This window comes from Emys orbicularis, chromosome 11 (genome assembly GCF_028017835.1).
Source record: "Emys orbicularis isolate rEmyOrb1 chromosome 11, rEmyOrb1.hap1, whole genome shotgun sequence".
In the NCBI taxonomy this organism is placed as follows: Eukaryota; Metazoa; Chordata; order Testudines; family Emydidae; genus Emys; species Emys orbicularis.
Window position 1 is genome coordinate 69,020,456 of NC_088693.1, and position 20,923 is coordinate 69,041,378.

The following is a 20,923-nucleotide window of genomic DNA, read 5'->3' on the forward strand; positions in this document are numbered from 1 at the left end:
TTTACGTATCATGGCCCCCAAAGTTCCATTAAACCTCTCCACCAGACCATTGGTTTGATGGTGATGAGGGGTGGCAACCAAGTGATTCACCCCATGAGCTTTCCACAGGTTTTTCATGTTCCCTGCCAGGAAATTAGTTCCCGAATCTGTAAGTATGTCGGAGGGCCACCCTACCCTGGCAAAAATGTCTGCTAATGCCTGGCACACACTTTTAGCCTTGGTGTTGCTTAAGGGTACAGCTTCCGGCCATCGGGTAGCAAAATCCATGAAAGTCAGTACGTACTGCTTTCCTCTGGGTGTCTTCTTTGGGAAAGGACCCAGAATATCCACAGCTACTCGCTGAAATGGGACCTCAATTATGGGTAGTGGCTGGAGAGGGGCTTTAACCTGGTCTTGGGGCTTTCCCACTCGTTGGCACACCTCACAAGACCGGACATAATTAGCAACGTCCTTGCCCATTCCCTCCCAGTGGAAGGACTTCCCCAACCGGTCTTTGGTTCTGTTCACCCCAGAATGGCCACTGGGATGATCATGGGCTAAGCTCAAGAGTTTTACCCGATACTTAGTGGGAACTACCAGCTGTCTTTGAGGATGCCAGTCTTCCTGGTGCCCACCAGAAAGAGTCTCCTTGTATAAAAGTCCTTTTTCTACAACAAACCGGGATCGGTTAGAAGAGCTGAGAGGCGGTGGGGTGCTCCGTGCCGCCGCCCAAGCTTTTTGAAGGCTGTCATCTGCTTCCTGCTCGGCCTGGAACTGTTCCCTTGATGCTGGAGACATCAGTTCCTCCTTGGACTGTGGACTGGGGCTTGGTCCCTCTGGAAGCGATGCAGGTGCTGGGGCTTTTTCCATTGACTGTGAACCGCTGTCCGCTGGTGCACTATGTGGTATTTTAGGCTCTGGCTGAGCCTCTTGGGTAGGGTTATCTGCTGCTTCCGCCAGTTTAGGCTCGCTGGTGCCCTCTGGCATTGGAGTTGTAGACGGGGTTGCAAGCGCTGGACTCAGTGCTGGCAATGGTTCTGGTGCTGGTTGCGTTGCCAGTTCCGGTTCTGGGACTGGCTTTGGCTGGGTCTCTGGGATTGGATCCACTACGGCTGTTGCAGTCGTTGGCAGGGGATCCGGTTCCACCACCTGTGTTTGGGTCTCCGGTAACACAGACGGGGCCCTGGTGGACGGCTCAGGAACAGGGATGGGGGTGAAAGCTTGCTTAGCCTGGCTGCGGGTGACTATTCCCACCCTCTTGGCTAGCTTCACATGGTTGGCCAAGTCTTCCCCCAGCAGCATGGGAATGGGATAATTGTCATAGACTGCAAAAGTCCACATTCCTGACCAGCCCTTGTACTGGACATGCAACTGGGCTGTAGGCAAGGTTACAGACTGTGACACGAAGGGTTGAATTGTCACTGTAGCCTCAGGGTTGATGAGTTTGGGGTCCACTAGGGATTGGTGGATAGTTGACACTTGTGCCCCAGTGTCCCTCCAAGCGATAACCTTCTTTCCGCCCACTCTCAAGGTTTCCCTTCGCTCCGAGGGTATGAGAGAGGCATCTGGGTCTGGGGTTCTTTGGTGTGATTGGGGTGTAATGAACTGTAATCGGTTGGGGTTCTTGGGGCAGTGAGCCTTTATATGCCCCAGTTCATTACATTTAAAACATCGCCCTGCTAAGGTATCACCGGGGCGATGTTGGTTGATGGAGACTGGTGTGGTGGGGTGAGAAGGCGTCTGGGGTTTCCCTTGGGATGTGGGTGGGGCCTTGGGTTGTCCCCGGTGATAAGGTTTTGTTTCGGCTTGCCCCTTCTGATATTCGCTCCAACTGCTACTAGCTTTTTTCTTTTCTGTCACCTCCACCCATTTGGCTCCAATCTCCCCCGCCTCGGTTACAGTTTTGGGCTTCCCATCTAGGATGTACCTTTCTATTTCCTCAGGAACACCCTCTAAAAACTGCTCCATTTGCAATAGGAAGGGCAACTCTTCCGTAGATTTAACATTTGCTCCTGATATCCAGGCATCCCAATTTTTCCCAATGTGGTAGGCATGTCGGGTAAATGACACATCAGGTTTCCACCTTAGGGCTCTGAACCGCCGACGGGCACGCTCAGGTGTTAGCCCCATTCTGATTCTGGCCTTGTTTTTAAAAAGTTCATAACTGTTCATGTGTTCCTTAGGCATTTCAGCCGCCACCTCTGCTAAGGGTCCACTGAGCTGCGGTCTCAGCTCTACCATGTACTGGGTTGGAGGGATGTCGTATCCAAGGCAGGCCCTTTCAAAATTTTCTAAGAAGGCCTCAGTATCATCGCCTGCCTTGTAGGTGGGGAATTTCCTGGGATGGGAAGTGGTACCTGGAGAGGAGTTGTTAGGATGGTCTGATGCACCCTGCCTAGTCCTTGCTGCTTCCAGTTCCATCTCTTTTTCTTTCAGCTCCATCTCTCTTTTATGGGCCTCCTGTTTGGCTTTCTCTTCTCTGTCATGTTTGGCTTTTTCCAGCTCCATCTCTCTCTTGTGGGCCTCCTCTTTGGCTTCTTTCTCGAGTTTTTTAATTTGAAGTAGTCTCTGATGTTTTTTCTCATTTTCTTCTGCTTCTAGTCTGGCCAGTTCTAGTTTGCTAGCTGCTTCACTGGTAGTCATTTTCCTGCTTTCCTGTGCTGGGCCACACCCCTCTGCAGTTGACTGAAACTGGGATGTACTCAGCTCTGGCTGCTGCTGAGTTAACAGAGACTTTCTAACTAGCTACTCACGAGGATGTAAAAAGAAAAAAAAAAAAAACAATTCAGCTTGTAAATTCCTTTTACCAGTCGTTTGCTCATTAATTGAACCCTTCTCTTAACAAAGGACCTTGTTAAAAAAAACTTAACACCTCTGCCTTCAGGCAAGGAGAGATAAGATATGCATCTACCTTCAGCTCTGCTCTCCAAGCAGCTAGAAGGAAAAAAAAAATCTCTTACTGGCTTTTGGGTTTAAAACGATCCCACCGCTGTGCCACCATGTCAAGGCTGTATCCCTACTTTGAACTTTAGGGTACAAATGTAGGGGCCTGCATGAAAACTTCTAAGCTTATCTACCAGCTTAGCTCTGGTCCGCTGCCACCATCTTAAGAATTCCCTCCCTGGGAAGCCTTGAGAAACCTTTCACCAATTCCCTGGTGAATACAGATCCAAACTCCTTGGATTTTAAACAAGGAGAAATTGACCCTTCCCCCCTCCTTCCTTTCACCAACTCCTGGTGAATACAGATCCAAACCCCCTTTGGATCTTAAAACAAGGAGAAATCAATCAGGTTTTAAAAAAGAAGGCTTTTAATTAAAGCAAAAGGTAAAAATCATCTCTGCAAAATCAGTATGGAAAATAACTTTACAGGGTAAACAAACTTAAAGAGCTCAGAGGAATCCCCTCTGTCTTAGGTTCAAAGTATAGCAAACAAGATAAGCACTCTGGTAAAAGGTACATTTACAAGTTGAGAAAACAAAGTAAATCTAAGACGCCTTGCCTGGCTTTTACTTACAATTTTGAAATAAGAGAGACTTGTTTAGAAAGATGGGGAGAACCTGGATTGATGTCTGGTCCCTCTCAGTCCCAAGAGCGAACAACCCCTTAAACAAAGGACACACACAAAAGCCTTTCCCCCCCCAAGATTTGAAAGTATCTTGTCCCCTTATTGGTCCTTGGGGTCAGGTGTCAGCCAGGTTACCCGAGCTTCTTAACCCTTTACAGGTAAAAGGATTTGGAGTCTCTGGCTAGGAGGGATTCCATAGCACTGTACACAGGAGAGCTGTCACCCTTCCCTTTATAGTTATGACAGGGCCATTTGGGGATTTAGTTGGGGATTGATCCTGCTTTGAGCAGGGGGCTGGACTAGATGATCTCCTGAGGTCCCTTCCAACCCTAATAATCTATGATTCTATTTTAATAGGAATTTTATAGAGACAACAATTGTACATTTGAAGATTCTATAAACATACTAGATATTAACAGAGAAAGAAAAAAAAGTACAGTTTGTCCCTATTGCTAGGAATATTTTATCATTTAATATCATCTAGAAAAACAATTGTTTGGAAGTTAAAATTAATTATTTGGTAATGCGATACATACTAAAAGAAAAATATCAATTCCAGGAAACATTTTAGAGACCTTTTCAGTCATCCACTGTAATACTACCTTACTGTCTCTTACCTACTTTTATTAATAGAATCACTATCCCTCTTAGGCAAATATTTTGTAAACATTTTGATGTAACCAGCAATTCTTTAAATTGCTTATTTCTGTAGCTATATTTTTCATTTTAAGAGTATATTTCATGTTACTCAGTCTGACTACATTTAACATGATTAAGAGAAAGTTTAAAAGTAGCTATGAGATATGATTTGCTTGATTTTTAAATTCTTTCTCACAAGACAAATAATTTTGCAATTACACAGTAATACTGGAAGTTTTATTTCTCTTTTCCCTTTGTCCTACTTATATAAGGTCATAATATGGCAATCATTTATTATTCTGCTGTGGCATTCTTTTATGATACAGTATTTAAACATACATGTTTTTAAAATACTGACAAAAGAAAACTGGAAAATTATCTACATTGTCATAATATTTGTTTAAAAATAGAATTCTGATAAGCTGCGCTATTGCAGATTTGTGTGTTATCCATTAGCCATAAAACAAACTACAGCCAGTTCCATTACATCACACCATATTCCAATAGCTTCTGAGTGACGTAATATGACATTGCTTGTGTAACAAAAAGGTAATACAGAAACATTTGCTGGTTCCATGTTAGAGACAGCGCGAATAAAATTACTCTTAATTTAATGGGCTCATTTTAACCGAATGTTAGTCAGGAATCTTTAATGATACTTACTTTTAGATCTATTGTACCACCTTTGTGTTGGCCAGCGGCGGCTCCAGGCACCAGCGCTCCAAGCGTGTGCCTGGGGCGGCAAGCCGCAGGGGGCGCCCTGCCGGTCCCTGCGAGGGCGGCAGTCAGGCTGCCTTCGGCAGCTTGACTGCGGGAGGTCCGCCGGTCCCACAGATTCGGCGGCGGGTACGCCGAATCCGCGGGACCGGGGACCTCCCGCAGGCAAGCCGCCGAAGGCAGCCTGCCTGCCGTGCTTGGGGCGGCAAAAAAGCTAGAGCCGCCCCTGGTGTTGGCTTGTAGCTATGACAAGAACACCATATATGTAACACTAGCCCTTTGTTTCCAGAGAGACAGGAAATGTAAGTGCAGTTCCTGGAGCTGCTTGTTTGTGGGGTCTGTTCAGATGAAAAACGGAATGTTTTCATCTTCACTGAAGTACTGAATATTTTTCATTAGTTTCTGACAATTTTTGTTGTTGCTGATTTCTTTTAATAATTTTAAATAAACTTGAAACTGGTCTGTTGAACTTTATCTGTTGTAGTCAGGCAATTATTGGCGACATCTCCTTTGAAAACTATTTACACAAAAATTAGTGGAGAGGTCAATCTTGAGTATATCTAATACAGTGGATTTTCTGAAAATACATATTTAGACTCTGTTGCTGTTATTCTTTATAAATGAAAGTTTATCTTTCAACAGCGGCTGAAGAATAATCTCCTTCATTTTGAAAGAAATTCTTTCTGAATTTTTCTGGTCACCTTCTCCCATTATTCTCAAATCTCTTTCCCCTTGAGAGGCCAGCCTTATTTCATCCTGTTTATCAAGCCACCTCCCTCACCCCAAACTAACAGTAAAGGAAGAAGGCAGTACTTGTGAAGGTGGTGTGCACAAGGGAAGGCTATAGGAGTAGTTTGGTAAACCACGTACTAGAAGGCTGACATACGTAGGGGGGAGAATTAATGCTGTGGTATGTGGACTATGGTATACGGCAGTTGTGGAAATGATATGGTGTGTGACTATGTGTGAGGGAATAAAAGCTATGCACTGTTAGGTGGCTTAACTTAACTTCCCTGCTTACGTAGTTTTGTGTACCTGAGGGATGTATGTTTTTGCTACTTGTTACTAGGGCTGTCAATTAATCGCAGTTAACTCATGCAATTAACTCAAAAAAATTAATTGCAATTTAAAAAAGCAATAGAATACCAATTAAGCAATAAAATACCAATTAAAATGTATTAAATATTTTGGATGCTTTTCTACATTTTCAAATATATTGATTTCAATTACAACACAGAATACAAAGTATACAGTGCTCACTTTATATTTATTTTTGATTACAAATATTTGCACTGTAAAAAACAAAAGAAATAGTATTTTTCAATTCACCTAATACAAGTACTGTTGTGCAATCTCTTTATCATGAAAGTTGAACTTACAAATGTAGAATTATGTACAAAAGAAACCTTCATTCAAAAATAAAACAATGTAAAACTTTAGAGCCTACAAGCCCACTCAGTCCTACTTCTTGTTCAGCCAGTAGCTCAGATAAACAAGTTTGTTTATATTTGCAGAAGATAATGCTGCCTGCTTCTTGTTTACAATGTCACTTGAAAGTGAGAACAGGTGTTTGCATGGCACTGTTGTAGCCGGTGTCGCAAGATATTTACATGCCAGATGCGCTAAAGATTCATATGTCCCTTGATGCTTCAACCACCATTCCAGAGGACATGTGTTCATGCTGACAGCGGGTTCTGCTTGTTAACGATTCAAAGCAGTGCGGATCAACACATGTTCCTTTTCATCATCTGAGTCAGATGCCACCAGCAGAAGGTTGATTTTCTTTTTGGTGGTTTGGATTCTGTACTTTCCGCATCAGTCTTGCTCTTTTAAAATTTCTGAAAGCATGATCCACACCTCATCCCTCTCAGATTTTGGAAAGCACTTCAGTACAAGGGCTGGTCAGTCACAAATTTAATTAATGCATTATTTTTTTAACGAGCGTCATCAGCATGGAAATACGTCCTATGGAACAATGGCTGAAGCATGAAAAGGTATATGAATCTTCAGCGCATTTGGCACGTAAATATCTTGCAATGCCGGCTACAACAGTGCCATGCAAATGCCTGTTCTCACTTTCAGGTGACATTGTAATAAAGAAGTGGGCAGCATTATCTCCTGTAAATGTAAGCAAACTTGTTTCTCTTTGCAACTGGCTGAACAAGAAGTAGGACTGAGTGGACTTATAGGCTCTAAAGTTTTACATTGGTTTCTTTTTGAGTGCATTTTGTATTCTGTGTTGTAATTGAAATCAATACATTTGAAAATGTAGAAAAGATCCAAAAATATTTTTAAAAATTTAAATTCTATTATTGTTTAACAGCGCGATTAATCGCAATTAATTTTTTTAATCACGTGATTCATTCTTTTAATCACATGATTAATTGCGATTAATTTTTTTTAATCGCTTGACAGCCTTACTTGTTACCCATTAGCGCTGCAGACAACGCATCTATGGAACAGTGAACTGGACTCCTTTCAGACTTGCACATTGACAACAGAACTGTCAACTATGTGCTGAATGCAAAAATCTTTATTACTGGTGAATATATGCAAGCCAGAAATAACACAGCTTGAATTTAAGATCCCAGATAGAAATTGAATGTTGAATGGTAGGGAAAATACACCTTTTTATGTGTAAATTGAGAAAATCTGAACTGAAGGTCATGAGGATACAAACATAGAACTCTACAATACCATTTGCATACAATTACTTTGCAGAGTAAAACTTCACTCTTAAATAAAATCTCTCTGCCAAAAGTGCCAACCTGCTTTTTCAGCTAAACGGAGTTGAAGTAACAAGTGAAGTTCTTACACACAAAAACAAAAATACTCACACTATTTATTTTGCGCTCACTTCTGGTCTATACCTTAATCTGAATAGATAAATAAAAATTGTAATTACTTACTTATACAGAAGGTCATCTTTCACTAACTGTCAAGAAAAAAAAGAATTCAGTTAGTTTTTAAATAAAAACATTCCTACTTAAAGCCAAAGAGTAACTTAAAAAAAACCCTACTGTACCTTTGAAGGAACATAAGAAGAAAAGATCGAGAGCAATTTTGACTCTACTGATAATGGGGGCAGTGAATCCAATGGTATACCCATGACTAATTTTTCTCTCATGCTTTCATACCTAGCCTTCAGTTCTTCAAAAACAGACAACAAAGATGACCCTAGTTCAGTCTTGGAAATGTCACTTTTAAAATTCCTGAAAAAATATAAAAAAGCACTTCAAATACCTAATAGGACATTCCTGTTACATTATTGCTTCAAGAATTATCAAAAATATTTTATGGTGCCTCAAGATTTTTCATGTCCCTGCACCTCCCCCACCACATACGAAGAAATCTATTATTTCGAATAAATGTTAGCTTAAACCATCTTGGTCTTTTGTGATCTCTAATGCAGTTTTGTGTGTGGACTTGCCTTTTTACAAGAATTTCTTTTTTTCGATATAGATTCTTGCATCGAAGTGTTATGGGACCCTTTGAAAGAATGCTTATTTGTAATTATTTAAAAGTCTTAATAAAAATAAATTTAAAAAATACAATAGGATAATTTGTTTCCTATTTGTAAATTTGTCTTTTCATTAATACTCACCAATCCAGAGTTATTTCTGTGTAAGATCCACCCATGGGATCAACTGGAGACAGCTGAGTCTAATTTGTTTCCCCAGGGCACAGTAAGTGTATTAAAAGGCAGATTGAACTATACCTCCCTCAAAGATAACAAATGGATCTTAAATCACTTTAAACAATCCCAAAGAATTCCTCCAGACTGGTGGGCATTTAGTTTAAGAGAATAAAAATTGAAGATAAAACTGAACATTGTTCTATTTTCTTTCATGGTCTATCGACCTGGAGTCTGAAGTGGTTTTGGATGCAACTTCCTAAGATTTTTTTTTTCTAAGCAAACTAAAAAATCATATTCCATCATGCAGAATCATACTGACCTCCACATGGGTCATCAACAGGATTGGGGGCTCTAAATCCACTGCACAGAACTCTAATCATTTGAGCTTACAAAGTAACTAGTAGGAACAAGCTGTTACCCTTTACGTGGACAAACCAGCAAGGGAGGATGAAACGCAAACTTTGCCAATGGGTTGCAAAACTATTTGCTAGCACAAGACGACTGTGAGGCTCAGGAATCATGGGTTCAATTCCAAGTTCTGAAGAGGAAGTGTGATTTAGTGGTTATAAACTCTTTTGTCCTTGTCCCAGCCTCAGCCCCAGCCTGTCTGACCCTTTTACTCCTAACCATCATCAGGATCCTGTCCATGTTCCCTCTTTTCTTCTCCCCTACCCACCCCCCTCCACTGCTCAGTACGAATCTGCACCTATTCATTCTTCCAGCTCCTTTCTCCGTCTCACTTGGCTTCTATTTCCCCTGTGCCTCTCTGTTCCTACCCTAGCTCTCACCCTCGGGCATTTGCATCAGGCTGTTTCCTCCTCCTCTGTGCTGTCTGGGCACCAGCAGTGGTACAATGATAGCATAGGAGACTTCCTATTCTAAGTTCCAGGACCTGGCACTACAGTGTCCACACCAGTTCCTGGAAGGGAGCATGTTCAGTCACTCTGCAAAGACTTTCCTGTAACTTTGTTCTTGGAAACAAGTGAACCGAGTTAGCTGAAATTTTCAAAGTGCACGCACAGCCTGAGGCAAACACCTGCTATGGAAAATTTCAGGCTGAAGGGTTAAAGTATGACAAAGTGATAAGCAACTGAAAACAGGCTCTAATATTGGAAAGTGTCAGGCAATCTCCACTATATGCATCACTACCTGTTCCACCTATAATAAAGCAGTCCTCTTCAGCAACTAATGCCCTTCCAATAGTACTTAAACAAAACACAAAATATTACCGCAGGGACAAAAGTAAATAAAGAATTAGGCCAGTTATTACTAGCAATTTGAGCTCTGTGGCAAACACCACCATCTTCTGATTGGGTCAAAATACTCTGATGTTTTGGCATTACACCCTAAGAATATGTTTTCAGTAGAACTGATTAACTGGTCCAGTTAGTGTATTTGAATAAATATTACAACTACATGTGTACAAGAATGGTAGTTAGCAGTGACTAATATTAATTATATTTGGAATATTTTAATTTCACAAGATACTATCAAATAAGTAACAGTTATTTGGTTGATGCTCAAATGGATTTTAGGAAAGCATTTGCTGTTGCTCTCTTTAGATTAACGAGCAGCTGGATTTCTTAAATTCTATCCTATTGAAGAATATTACATATCTGTTTTAGTCAAGAAAAATAAAATTAATGCATGCCTGTTAAAACATTCTCTTTCTTCCATAACAAGTCTGTAAATCTTCCAGCAGTGCTGATGACACATCCAATAGTGAGTTCTTAGAAGCTGCAATTCTGCTTTTATAGCTCTCTGCAGCAACATCCTACAACAGTTTGATGAATAATTCTTCTCAATTTCTTTGCTAAAATGCAACATCCTTTAAAAGGAAAAATATATTATTGAACTGATTAAGTGAGAGAATATTTCTTAATTTATTGTGTATGTATTATCTTGATATTTGTATAACTTTCAGAAGGTATTTCTGACTACATTTTAGAAGGAAAACTTGAAACTTAAAATCAGTTAATTCCTACTCTCCACTAGCCAAATAGGAAAAACAGTACTCCGCAGTATCAAGCATGGTGGCTTTCACGTTATATTGATCCCTAACTAAGAGGAGGAAATGGCACTACCACTCTAGTCATCTTTATGCAGAAAGTACAGTCATAAAAATTAAATGAAGCTCTATTAATCTTCAGAGCAAGCATTCTAAATAATATTTTTGTTGAATTCTTAATTTGCTTATTCAGAGAACCTGAAAACTATTAAGTAAATCCTACATTTATCACTGAGCATCCATAAATACAAATATTTACAATTTATGACATACCTGTCAGGATTTTCTCTTAAATCTCTGACACTCAACTTATTTTTCAACTCCAAAGGATCCTAGAAACAATAATCATTTAAAAGAACATAATTATACAATCTGCATTTACTGACATTGAAAGAGTTACAAATATAATTATTTTGTTTTAAAAACTGAGTTTATTTTGAGTTGCTCAGTGAGCTCAAAATTACCTTAATTTGTGAATTCCATTCAGTTGTTGGGATTTCACTGTAGATACAATTTTCCCATGTCTCAGCAAGCCATGAGGCAATCTGCTCCATACTGCCACCTACACATGACAAATCTGTATTGCAGGCAATACTTCTACAGGTCTCACTCTGCCATTCTTCAGACTTGATTTTGTTCATCATTGTTAACTTTGTGTTGTTTGCTTTAGATACCACAGAAGCATTAGCACTAGTAGCTCTGCTTGTAGTGAAACAAGCCCTAAAATCAGAACTTGCATCAACACTCTGGTTAACTGTAACTTTATTATTACTTGTAGCATTATTCAAGCATGTGAGGCACTTGATTTCTGAGTCAGGAAAATCTACTTGATGTCTGGTACTATTACCAGCATACTTATCTAGAACTTCCACACAAGACAAATGACCATCTTTCATTGGAATTCTGGGGAGTGCAAAAGAAAAATCTGGTTTCCTTTCAACAGTCTTCTGGCTGCAATCATGACAATCAGAATTAAATGCAGACAAAAATGATTCTTCACAACTACAAGAAATTGAATCGTCTGCATTTTTGCTAGAAATCTGTGTGGATGTCACAGAAGATCTTTCCCATGGTAATACACAAGTATTTCCATGCTTCTGCAACATGCTGTTAGTATCTTTCATTTTAAACACTTTTTTTATAGCCATTTGTGATGACTGTGCAACATCACAAAAAGAAACAGCCTCCATCTTTTGTTGATTTTCTGAACTGCTCATGGAGAGTGATTTTTGATAAGCCCTTTCTCTATTCACAACAGTATCACTTTCAAATGAATTTTCACCAAGTTTACTATGATATGTATCTTCAGTTTGTTCCTCTTCATGATTTTCACATTTCAGGCCTTTGTAATCCATCAGTGATATGGAGTCCTGAGATGTTTTTGAGAAGTCTGGTATAGCTGCTTTATTATAAAACTCATCAACAGCACCATAATCCAAGGCAAAAGAACCATCACCTAATTTGCTAACAGGATTTTGCCCACCTATGGCTCCATCACATATAACTTCATAAAGTGGCTCTACCAACTCCAAAACTTCTGAATTTTGTGTCCTTGGAGTTTTAATTTGCGCAAAAGGCATATATGAGGTATTTTGACCAAAATAATCTTGCTCTTCAGCACTGTGATACTCTAGTTGTGAGTCTTCATCTACATCACTCTTGGGTTTGTCGTCACTCTCCTTGTAACTGAAATGTATATTGTTGCAGACCTTTCCCAACATACCAGCTTCACTTTTGTCTTCATACACTTTGGAAATCCTCTCTCTTATTTTATTGTAAGTTTCAAGTTCTGCATCTAGTGATGAACTGAAACAAGCTAAGCTTTCATCTGGAAACTTTAATTCTGAGACATTTATGGAACATGCCTGGCCTGAAACAGAGCAGTTGACGCCCTCTGCAAGTTCACCGAACAGAGTATCAACACAGTCAATTTCATCAGACTTGTCTATACCATAGGATGGCTCAGTGAAGACTCCTGTTTTACTCTTATCACTGATGTTTTCTCTTTGTTCCATGGTCCAAGTATCAGAGTTGTCACTAGAAGCAATCAGCTCAAACACAGTTTCCTCCAATTCACTTTCACTATAAAATCTTGAAATCAACAGCTTGCTTTTATTTATTGGTTTCGCACCTGATTAAAAATAAGAAGAGAAGTTCAAAATGATCTATTCTGCACAAAAATGTCAATGTATAAAACATTTTGTCAGATAAAATAGAAGTGGTATCATGCTGTGATCAACTATGTTGTGATAAAAGTCAGGGTTGTATGGTGTGTTCTCTAAAAACAGAAAATCTCACTGAGAAGTCATCAGGTAAACCATGAAAAAACCCCAGAAAGATTTGCTATTCTTACTTATTTTAAGTATAATGAAAACACATTTTATCTAATATAATTCCAGGCATCCCCACAATCCAGTTAGATTTAACACTGCTCCTTCTCTTATCACTCAGGCAAAGGGGGCAAGGTAAACTTTCCATCTTCTCACTTTTCTCACACTTAAAACTTTTTAAGGCTCGGCTTGACAAAGCCCTGGCTGGAATGATTTAGTTGTGGTTGGTCCTGCTTTGAGCGAGGGGTTGGACTAGATGACCTCCTGAGGTCTCTTCCAACCCTGATATTCTACGATTCTATGAAATATTTATTTCTTAGCTGAACCATGAGTTCTTTTTTTATTGGTATACAGTGAGAAATTTACATCATACATTACTAAAGTCATGATAACATGCAAATAGTTTTGATACAGTATTGGAGTAACGTTGTGGCAGAGGAGACTTCTGATACCCCAGAAACCATTTTAAATGAGTAGTAGAGCTTGTCTAAAAAAAGGCAGGTAGAAGTGAAAGAGTGGAGTCCTATGTCTCCCGAGAACAAGGAATCTTGCAAGTGCTGACAGAAAGCCACCTCCTCATTTCAAGGATGGACATGGTATAATGTTCTACCAGGAATATATCAACTTGGAATGGAACCGCAAACTGTGAGGGGAGGTGAGATAGGTAAGTGGGAATCCTGTAAAAAGTTAACTTCAAAGAAACAAAGTTACAAGTAATTTCTTGTTCCTTAAACATACAGTCATCAAAATATTCCCACTTATTATGACTCAAAAGATTGAAACACATCTCAAAATAAAACAATACAATAGGCAGGGGAAAACACAGCTGGAGCCAAATAGCCAGAGACTTTGCTGAAAAGTGGTCAGAGATCAAGAGCATTGGCTGCATCACACCAAATTTCTCTTGGTACCACCTGTACATGGTGTTGTGGTGGGGGCAGTTTTACCTGGGAAGCTGGAATTTGCGGAAACCCAAAAATCTTCAGAGCTAAGGGGGAATCTCACCTGTCTCTTGTTAGGAGCACAAGCCCAAAGAGAAGATATCCTGTAATTAGGGTGTTTTGCTTATTTATTTACAGTATGGTGAACAAAAACAAGCTTCTTAGAACTTGATGAAAAACTCCTGCAGTAAAAGGATTAATCTCAACAGAGGCGAAAGCCACCCGACACTTCTTTTGAAGAGACAGTAAATAGTCCAGTGTGCTTGGAACAGAGCAAGATTAAAGTGGCTATACCGCTGTTTCTGGCTCAATAGGAAACCACTAAGTATAATTTTGTCTAACAGATAGATGGCTTATGACATTTATGACAAACTTGCTGAACGTCATCTGAGCTTTGGAAATCTATATTTACCCAGGTGTAAAGATCCATATTGCTAAAAGGAATGAATCTGGATCTAGAAGACAGATTTGACCCTAACTTCTGAAACAAGCTCTGAAAGGGTGTCATAAGGAAGAGGGAGAAAACTTGTTCACCTTAGCCTCTAAGGATAGAATAAGAAGCAATGGGCTTAAACTGCAGCAAGGGAGGTTTAGGTTGGACATTAGGAAAAAGTTCCTAACTGTCAGTGTGGTTAAACACTGGAATAAACTGCCTAGGGAGGTTGTGGAATCTCCATCTCTGGAGATATTTAAGAGTAGGTTAGATAAATGTCTATCCGGGATGGTCTAGACAGTATTTGGTCCTGCCATGAGGGCAGTGGACTGGACTCGATGACCTCTCGAGGTCCCTTCCAGTCCTAGAATCTATGAATCTATTGTATTCATCTATTGTATTTTCAATCAACTATGAGAGATGCCTCTTGTCTGATAAATCCAATGAAATAAATAAATGCATGAGGCAAATAGCAAACTTCATACTGCTCAATCCGTTTGATCACCCACCCACTAGCTCATTTCAATATTAAATATTTACACAATAAATTCAGAGAACTTCATTAATGTAATGTTATGATTGAGATTTTAAATATGGAAAGTCATGAAATTCTGTGTTATGTTGTCCAGTGCAATCATTTCTCAGCCTCATTGAACATAATGGCCCCAATTCAGCACGTCTTAAACAGGAATACAACTTATTACCCACTCACAAAACATTTAAATTTTGTCCGTCAACTTTAATGCCTTAATTTTAGGGCTTAGTTACATTTACAGGTAAGGACTAACAGGTATATCTACCAGTTCTAATACTTCAGGCTTTTCTGACTAGCACGTTGGAAACAAACAGTAAAATTGTAGGAATGGAAAATAAATTATTTCCCCCATCCTCAGGACAGTAACTCAAAATCAAATTTAAAAGATTAACACAGGAAAGCAGGATCTGAAGGCAAATCTCTCATCCCGCATTAATCTCTGTACAATCTACAAAAAAGCAAATTTATCTTCTGGGATTAAAAAAAAACGTGACTTCTGAATGTCTGTTTTCTACTAACTCACTCTACATAACTACCAAACTAACATTGTCAATATTATGTGAACATGCAAATGTACAGTAGTATATATTTCAAATGAAAATCCAAGCCTTAAATCAAATTTGAGCTATACTTATAAGCAGTGATAGTGTAAAAATGGAAGAGGGAAATGTCTTTCTATTACTTAATCCTCTGAAAACTTGTGCTGCAACATCAGTTGTAGGTCCCTGCTCGCTACTTTGCTAACTATACTTTTGTTGCAGCAACTGCAGAGGTTCAGGATGGAAAAAGGCATCTGAAAATAGAGAAAAAGATTCATGATGAAGAACCTGCCTTAGGGCATGCCTACATGAAGACTACGTACATGGCGAACAGGGATGTAAATCTACAATGCTTTCACCTGTCATGTGCTAAATTGCTGTGGGGACACTGCTCCAATGCCTTAAAAGTTCTGTGGTGCCCATTGTGTACTGGTGTTTCAAAAATACAAATACTAAGGCCATGATCCTGCTACTTGTTGAGTGGACAGACCCCAACTGATTTCAGCAAAGCTCCACATGGGCGTAGCGGTCTGCCTGTGTAGAGTGAATTACACGATCAAGGTCTAACTACCCATTTCCAATATTTTATGCTGTAGACAGTGTTGCCTTTAGATACAAGACCTTCTGAAAAACATAGGGGAAAAAGCAACTCAATAAAGTTTTGGAAAAACTGATATTTGGAATATTTGGGAAAATCTAAATGGCAACTGTCAGGAAAGTCTCTCCTTCTGACATGGAAACCTTTTAAACATAAATACTACGTACATGCTTAACAATACATTTAGTCTCCCATGGCACTTCCAGAAAACATCTGCATGTTTTCCAGATGTTTAAAGAAATCTCTTAATATTCCCCCCAATTTTTTTTTTAAATGAGTAACGTACAAGACACCGGATAGCTCTGATGTGTGCTGCAAACCGACCCCCAAACCAAACAAGAAGCTAAAAACCCAAGCAACAAAACCCCAATTAATCTGAAGCACACAGTGCACAACTTCTACATAATCAAAGAAATCACAAGTGTCCATCTTACTTCATGCTTCCTAAATTTAGTCCACTCAGCTTTGTAAATATGACATTCACATCATCCCTGCTGTTCAACAAGCTGTTCAATATGTCCTAGTACAGTAATGTTTAGTGTTTCACAGTGCTATTTAACAGTTATTAACTCCAAACAGACTTAATTTTGAAGACTGAGGTTCTCCAAATATTTGTCTCAAAACAATTATTTTACAAACAGGCACATACTTATTAATTTCATTAAGAAATGTAATTTAGACCTTAATCCAAAAATTTATTAGGTGTGGAGCCCTATTGACTACAATGCGGGACCCAGTCACACCCAGCAATTTGCAGGTTTCAGGTCCAAATTAGATTATTTAACTGAAATAAAAGGATACTCATTATGAGTGCTGAAGGGGCAAAAATGCCACCGTTGTGTATTTATCTATCTTAAGTTCTTACACAGCCTATTTCTGGAGTACCTGAGCATCTGAGAAGCTTTAATGTATTTATCCCCAACGTAGGCAATGCTGTTATCCCCACTGGAAAGATTGGGAAGCAAGGCACACAAAGCAAGTCTACACTACAAAATTAAGTCAATCTAAGTTACATCAACCTACAGCCACCACAGTAATTAAATTGCTTTTGCATGTCCACACTATGCTCCGTGTGTCACTGGTGCGCATACCCATCAGGAGCGCTTGCACCCAATTAACCGTCAGTGTGGGGCATTGTGGGACACTTCAGAAAGGCAGCAACAGTCAGTGTAAGCAACGCAGTGTCTACACTGCATTGACCTAACTACATTGACCAAAGTGCTATGCCTCTTGCCAAGGTGGAATTAACTTGGTGTAGTAAGTGAATTACATCGCTGGGAGCAACATTTTAGGGCTTGTCTTCGCTACAGGGGTAAGTTGACCTAATTTACGCTACTCCAGCTACGCGAATAACCTAGCTGGAGTCGACACAGCGTAGGTCGACTTACCCCAGTATCTTCACTGTGCTGCGTCAATGGGAGACGCTCTCCGGCCAACTTCCCTTACTCTTCTCAGGGAGCTGGAGTACCGGAGTGCGCTCTGCCATCGATTTATCAGATCTTCACTAGACCAGCAAAATTGACACCTGCTGCATCGACTACAGCAGCTTCCATGTCCCTGGTTGTGAAAACAAGCCCTCAGTGTAGACACAAGCTGCCTTACGCTGACTTAACTCTGGAGTGTAGTAGGCCGCGCTGACTTGATGACTTGTCAAGGTTACACAGGAAGCCAGTAGCAGATCTGGGAACTGAACACCACTCTCCCGATTTGCAGATGAGCAACCTACCCCTAGAAGCACATGTTGCAGGAATGGGTGCTGGGGGGCATAAGCAGGGAGAGCACATAGGAGCGGCCCTAGTGGGTAAGACCAAAGGTCCATCTAGCCCAGTATCCTGTCCTCTGACAGTGGCCAATGCCAGGTGCCCCAGAGGGGATGAACAGACAGGGAATCATGTAGTGATCCATCCCCTGTCACCCATTCCCAGCGTGACAGGAGGCGGCGGAAGAAGAACCACCACAGGGAGGATGCTGCAGAGGGGGTGCTGGGGGGGGGCACACACGGGGGCGAGCACAGACCAAGGGATGGGAGAAGGCTGGAGAACAGGTGCTCCAGGGCAGAGGGCACAGGCCCCAGGACAGGTACTGGGGGGCACACACTGCGGGGTGGGGCACCCCAGGGGACGGAGGCGGGGTAACAGGCGCTTAGGGGCCCACCCCCGAGAAGGGGCGTTGGGGGGGGAGGGCACAGGCACCGAGGGGCGCACGCAGAGACCTGGGGGAGGGGGCCGAGGGGCAATGCGCTGACCCGCCCAGGACGCACCGCCTCTCTGCCGCCAACGTCCAGTTAACGAACCCTTCACCCCCCACTCCTGGCGGCGCGCGGCCGCCTGTTCTATATAGCCTCGTCCCGGGCGCGCGCCGCACCTCATTGGCTGGCAGGAGAACGGTTCTATCTCCTGATTGGTCATTCTCGTCAAGCGGCGGGAGGAGCTGGGCTCCGAGTGAGCGGCGGCGCCCAGCACGCGCCGGGGCCTCGTTTGGAACCTCCGCGCGGGCGGCGGAGCGGGAGAAGTGACGCGCCTGCGGCGCCCTGACCCCGGGCGGTTGAGCCTTTAAGCCAAAATGGCTGGCAGCCCGCACGAGATACTGCCCAAAGGCTGACCCGGGGGGGAGGGGCACTCTCTAGCGCCACGTAGCTCTGGTTCGTGGTGGTATTGCAGCCACCTGCCACCGTGCCAGGGCGGGCTTGCGCTTGGGCTGTCCTCAAGGGCTGCAATTCACCAAGAGGCTTAAGCCCCTGCCTCAATCCCTGCTAACAAGACCACTCAGCTGCATGCCATGAGGCTTGCCCTAAAGGGAAGGGAGAGCTTGGGGGCAGTGGCCTCCTGCCCACAAGTCTTGTCCTATGACCACAGGCGTGAAGCGCGTCTTTCATTTTCATGCTGAAGCCTGGCAGAGTAATGCAAAAGCTGGCACAGTTTAGCATTAGAAAAAAGGGAAACCTTTACAAATAGTAAATACTTATTTTTCAGTGTAATAGCCACTGCAGTGGCTTAGGTATTTACAATTTACACTGTTGTATACTTAGAATGTTAAATTAAAATATTTCAGGTTGATTTCATATGGGTTTATATTACAGTAGCACCACGTAGGCCTGTCGATATAGTTCCGGTATGCCAGATGCTGTACAAACACACATTCCCTATACCAAATAGCTTACGCACACTACATATTTTAGGGTGGTAGCCGTCTTAATCTGTGTCAGCAAAAACAACAAGGAGTCCTTGTGGCACCTTAGAGACTAACAAATTTATCTAGGCATAAGCTTTCGTGGGATATAACCCATTTCATCAGATGCATGGAGTGGAAAAATACAGTAGGAGGTATATATACATAGTACATGAAAAGATGGGAGTAGCCTTACCCAGTAATTTACAAACTGGCAGGGGCGGCTCTATGTTATTTGCTGCCCCAAGCACGGCAGTCAGGTGGCCTTCGGCGGCATGCCTGCAGGCGATCCACTGGTCACAGGGCGTGTCTGTGGGTGATCTGCCGGTCCCACGCCTTTGGCGTGCCCGCCGCTGAATTGCCACCGAAGCCGCGGGACCAGTGGACCTCCCGCAGACACGCCGCCGAAGGCTGCCTGACTGCTGCCCCAACAGCGACCAGTAGGCTGCCCCCTGCGGCTTGCCGCCCCAGGCATGCGCTTGCTGCGCTGGTGCCTGGAGCCGCTCCTGCAAACTGGACACCATCAAATTAGGCCTGAATAAAGACTGGGAGTGTATGGGTCATTACAAAAACTAATTTCCCCATACTAATTCCCCTCTACTGTTATTCACACCTTCTTATCAACTGTTTGAAATGGGCCACCCTCATTTTTTTCCTCCCTTGGTATTCTGTTAATTGAATTGTCTCATTAGACTGACCCCTACTTGGTAAGGCAACTCCCATCTTTTCATGTACTCTCTCTCTCTACACACACACAACCTGTATTTTCCACTCCATGCATCTGATGAAGTGGGTTCTAGCCCATGAAAGCTTATGCCTAAATACATTTGTTAGTCTCTAAGGTGCCATAAGGACTTCTAGTTGTTTTTACATATTTTATAATATACCATTTTTATTTGGACTGGTTTTATAAAATAATCTGTCTTTAAAAATGAAACTAGTGCTTCCACAACATAAGTGGCATTGACAGGGCTCTGTACTGAAACACATCCTTTCGCCATAGAATAGGCACCAGCCACACAAGCCTCCTCACACTGCCATCAATGTATCTCAGTCCCAAACACTGCTGCAGGTCAGATGGTCTGCATTAACCCAGCAGCCAAGGCCTGAGTGAGGTGTCCTGGTTGGGCCCTTCACTGAAGAAGTGGACTGAGATCACCAGCTCATTTCACTTTGGTTATGATTCATAAAACAGCTTACAGATGGTAATATTTGACATCCACGGGCTTGGGCCATATTTGAAACTGGTTTTAAAACTTTTGTTCATAGAGTATACAGATCACTGAATGGAAAATTCTCTGTACAAATGACAGGGATTTCTAACATGTTATAAAAATACTGAATTTATTTCAAGCTTCTTTGAAGAGGAATAGCATTTAGAAATGAGGAAAGCAACACCACGTGAGCAGTCTGTGGACTAGTGTTTGGGAATAGTTAGCCTAGAGTAGGGATCGGCAACCTTTGGCACGCAGCCCGCCAGGGTAAGCACCCTGGCGGGCCGGGCTGGTTTGTTTACCTGCCGTGTCCACAGGTTTGGCCGATCGCAGCTCCCACTGGCCGCAATTTGCCACTCCAGGCCAATGGGGGCGGCGGGAAGCAGTGGCCAGCACATCCCTCCGCCCGCGCCACTTCCCACAGCCCCCATTGGCCTGGGACGGCAAACCGCGGCCAGTGGGAGCTGCGATCGGCCAAACCTGCGGACGTGGCTAGTAAACAAACCGGCCCGGCCCGCCAGGGTGCTTACGCTGGCGGGCCGCGGGCCAAAGGTTGCCGATCCCTGGCCTAGAGAAAAAGAGAGACTTTTCCCTACCAAACTTGAGAACAGTGCAGCA

General features: G+C 42.1%; 1 protein-coding gene across 1 annotated transcript in view; it reads right to left on the reverse strand.

Annotated features, from left to right (window-relative positions):
- RBM44 (RNA binding motif protein 44) overlaps positions 1–18,331 on the reverse strand; it is a 32,961-nt gene extending 14,630 nt beyond the window's left edge. Inside the window, exons 1-6 of the mRNA XM_065413817.1 lie at positions 18,136–18,331; positions 11,012–12,678; positions 10,821–10,879; positions 10,191–10,367; positions 7,928–8,114; positions 7,812–7,837 (exon numbers count right to left, since the gene is read on the reverse strand). Of these exons, the coding sequence (XP_065269889.1) occupies positions 7,812–7,837; positions 7,928–8,114; positions 10,191–10,367; positions 10,821–10,879; positions 11,012–12,678; positions 18,136–18,331 (2,312 nt within the window). The remainder of the gene's footprint in view (positions 1–7,811; positions 7,838–7,927; positions 8,115–10,190; positions 10,368–10,820; positions 10,880–11,011; positions 12,679–18,135) is intronic.
- Between the last annotated feature and the right edge of the window lie 2,592 nt (positions 18,332–20,923).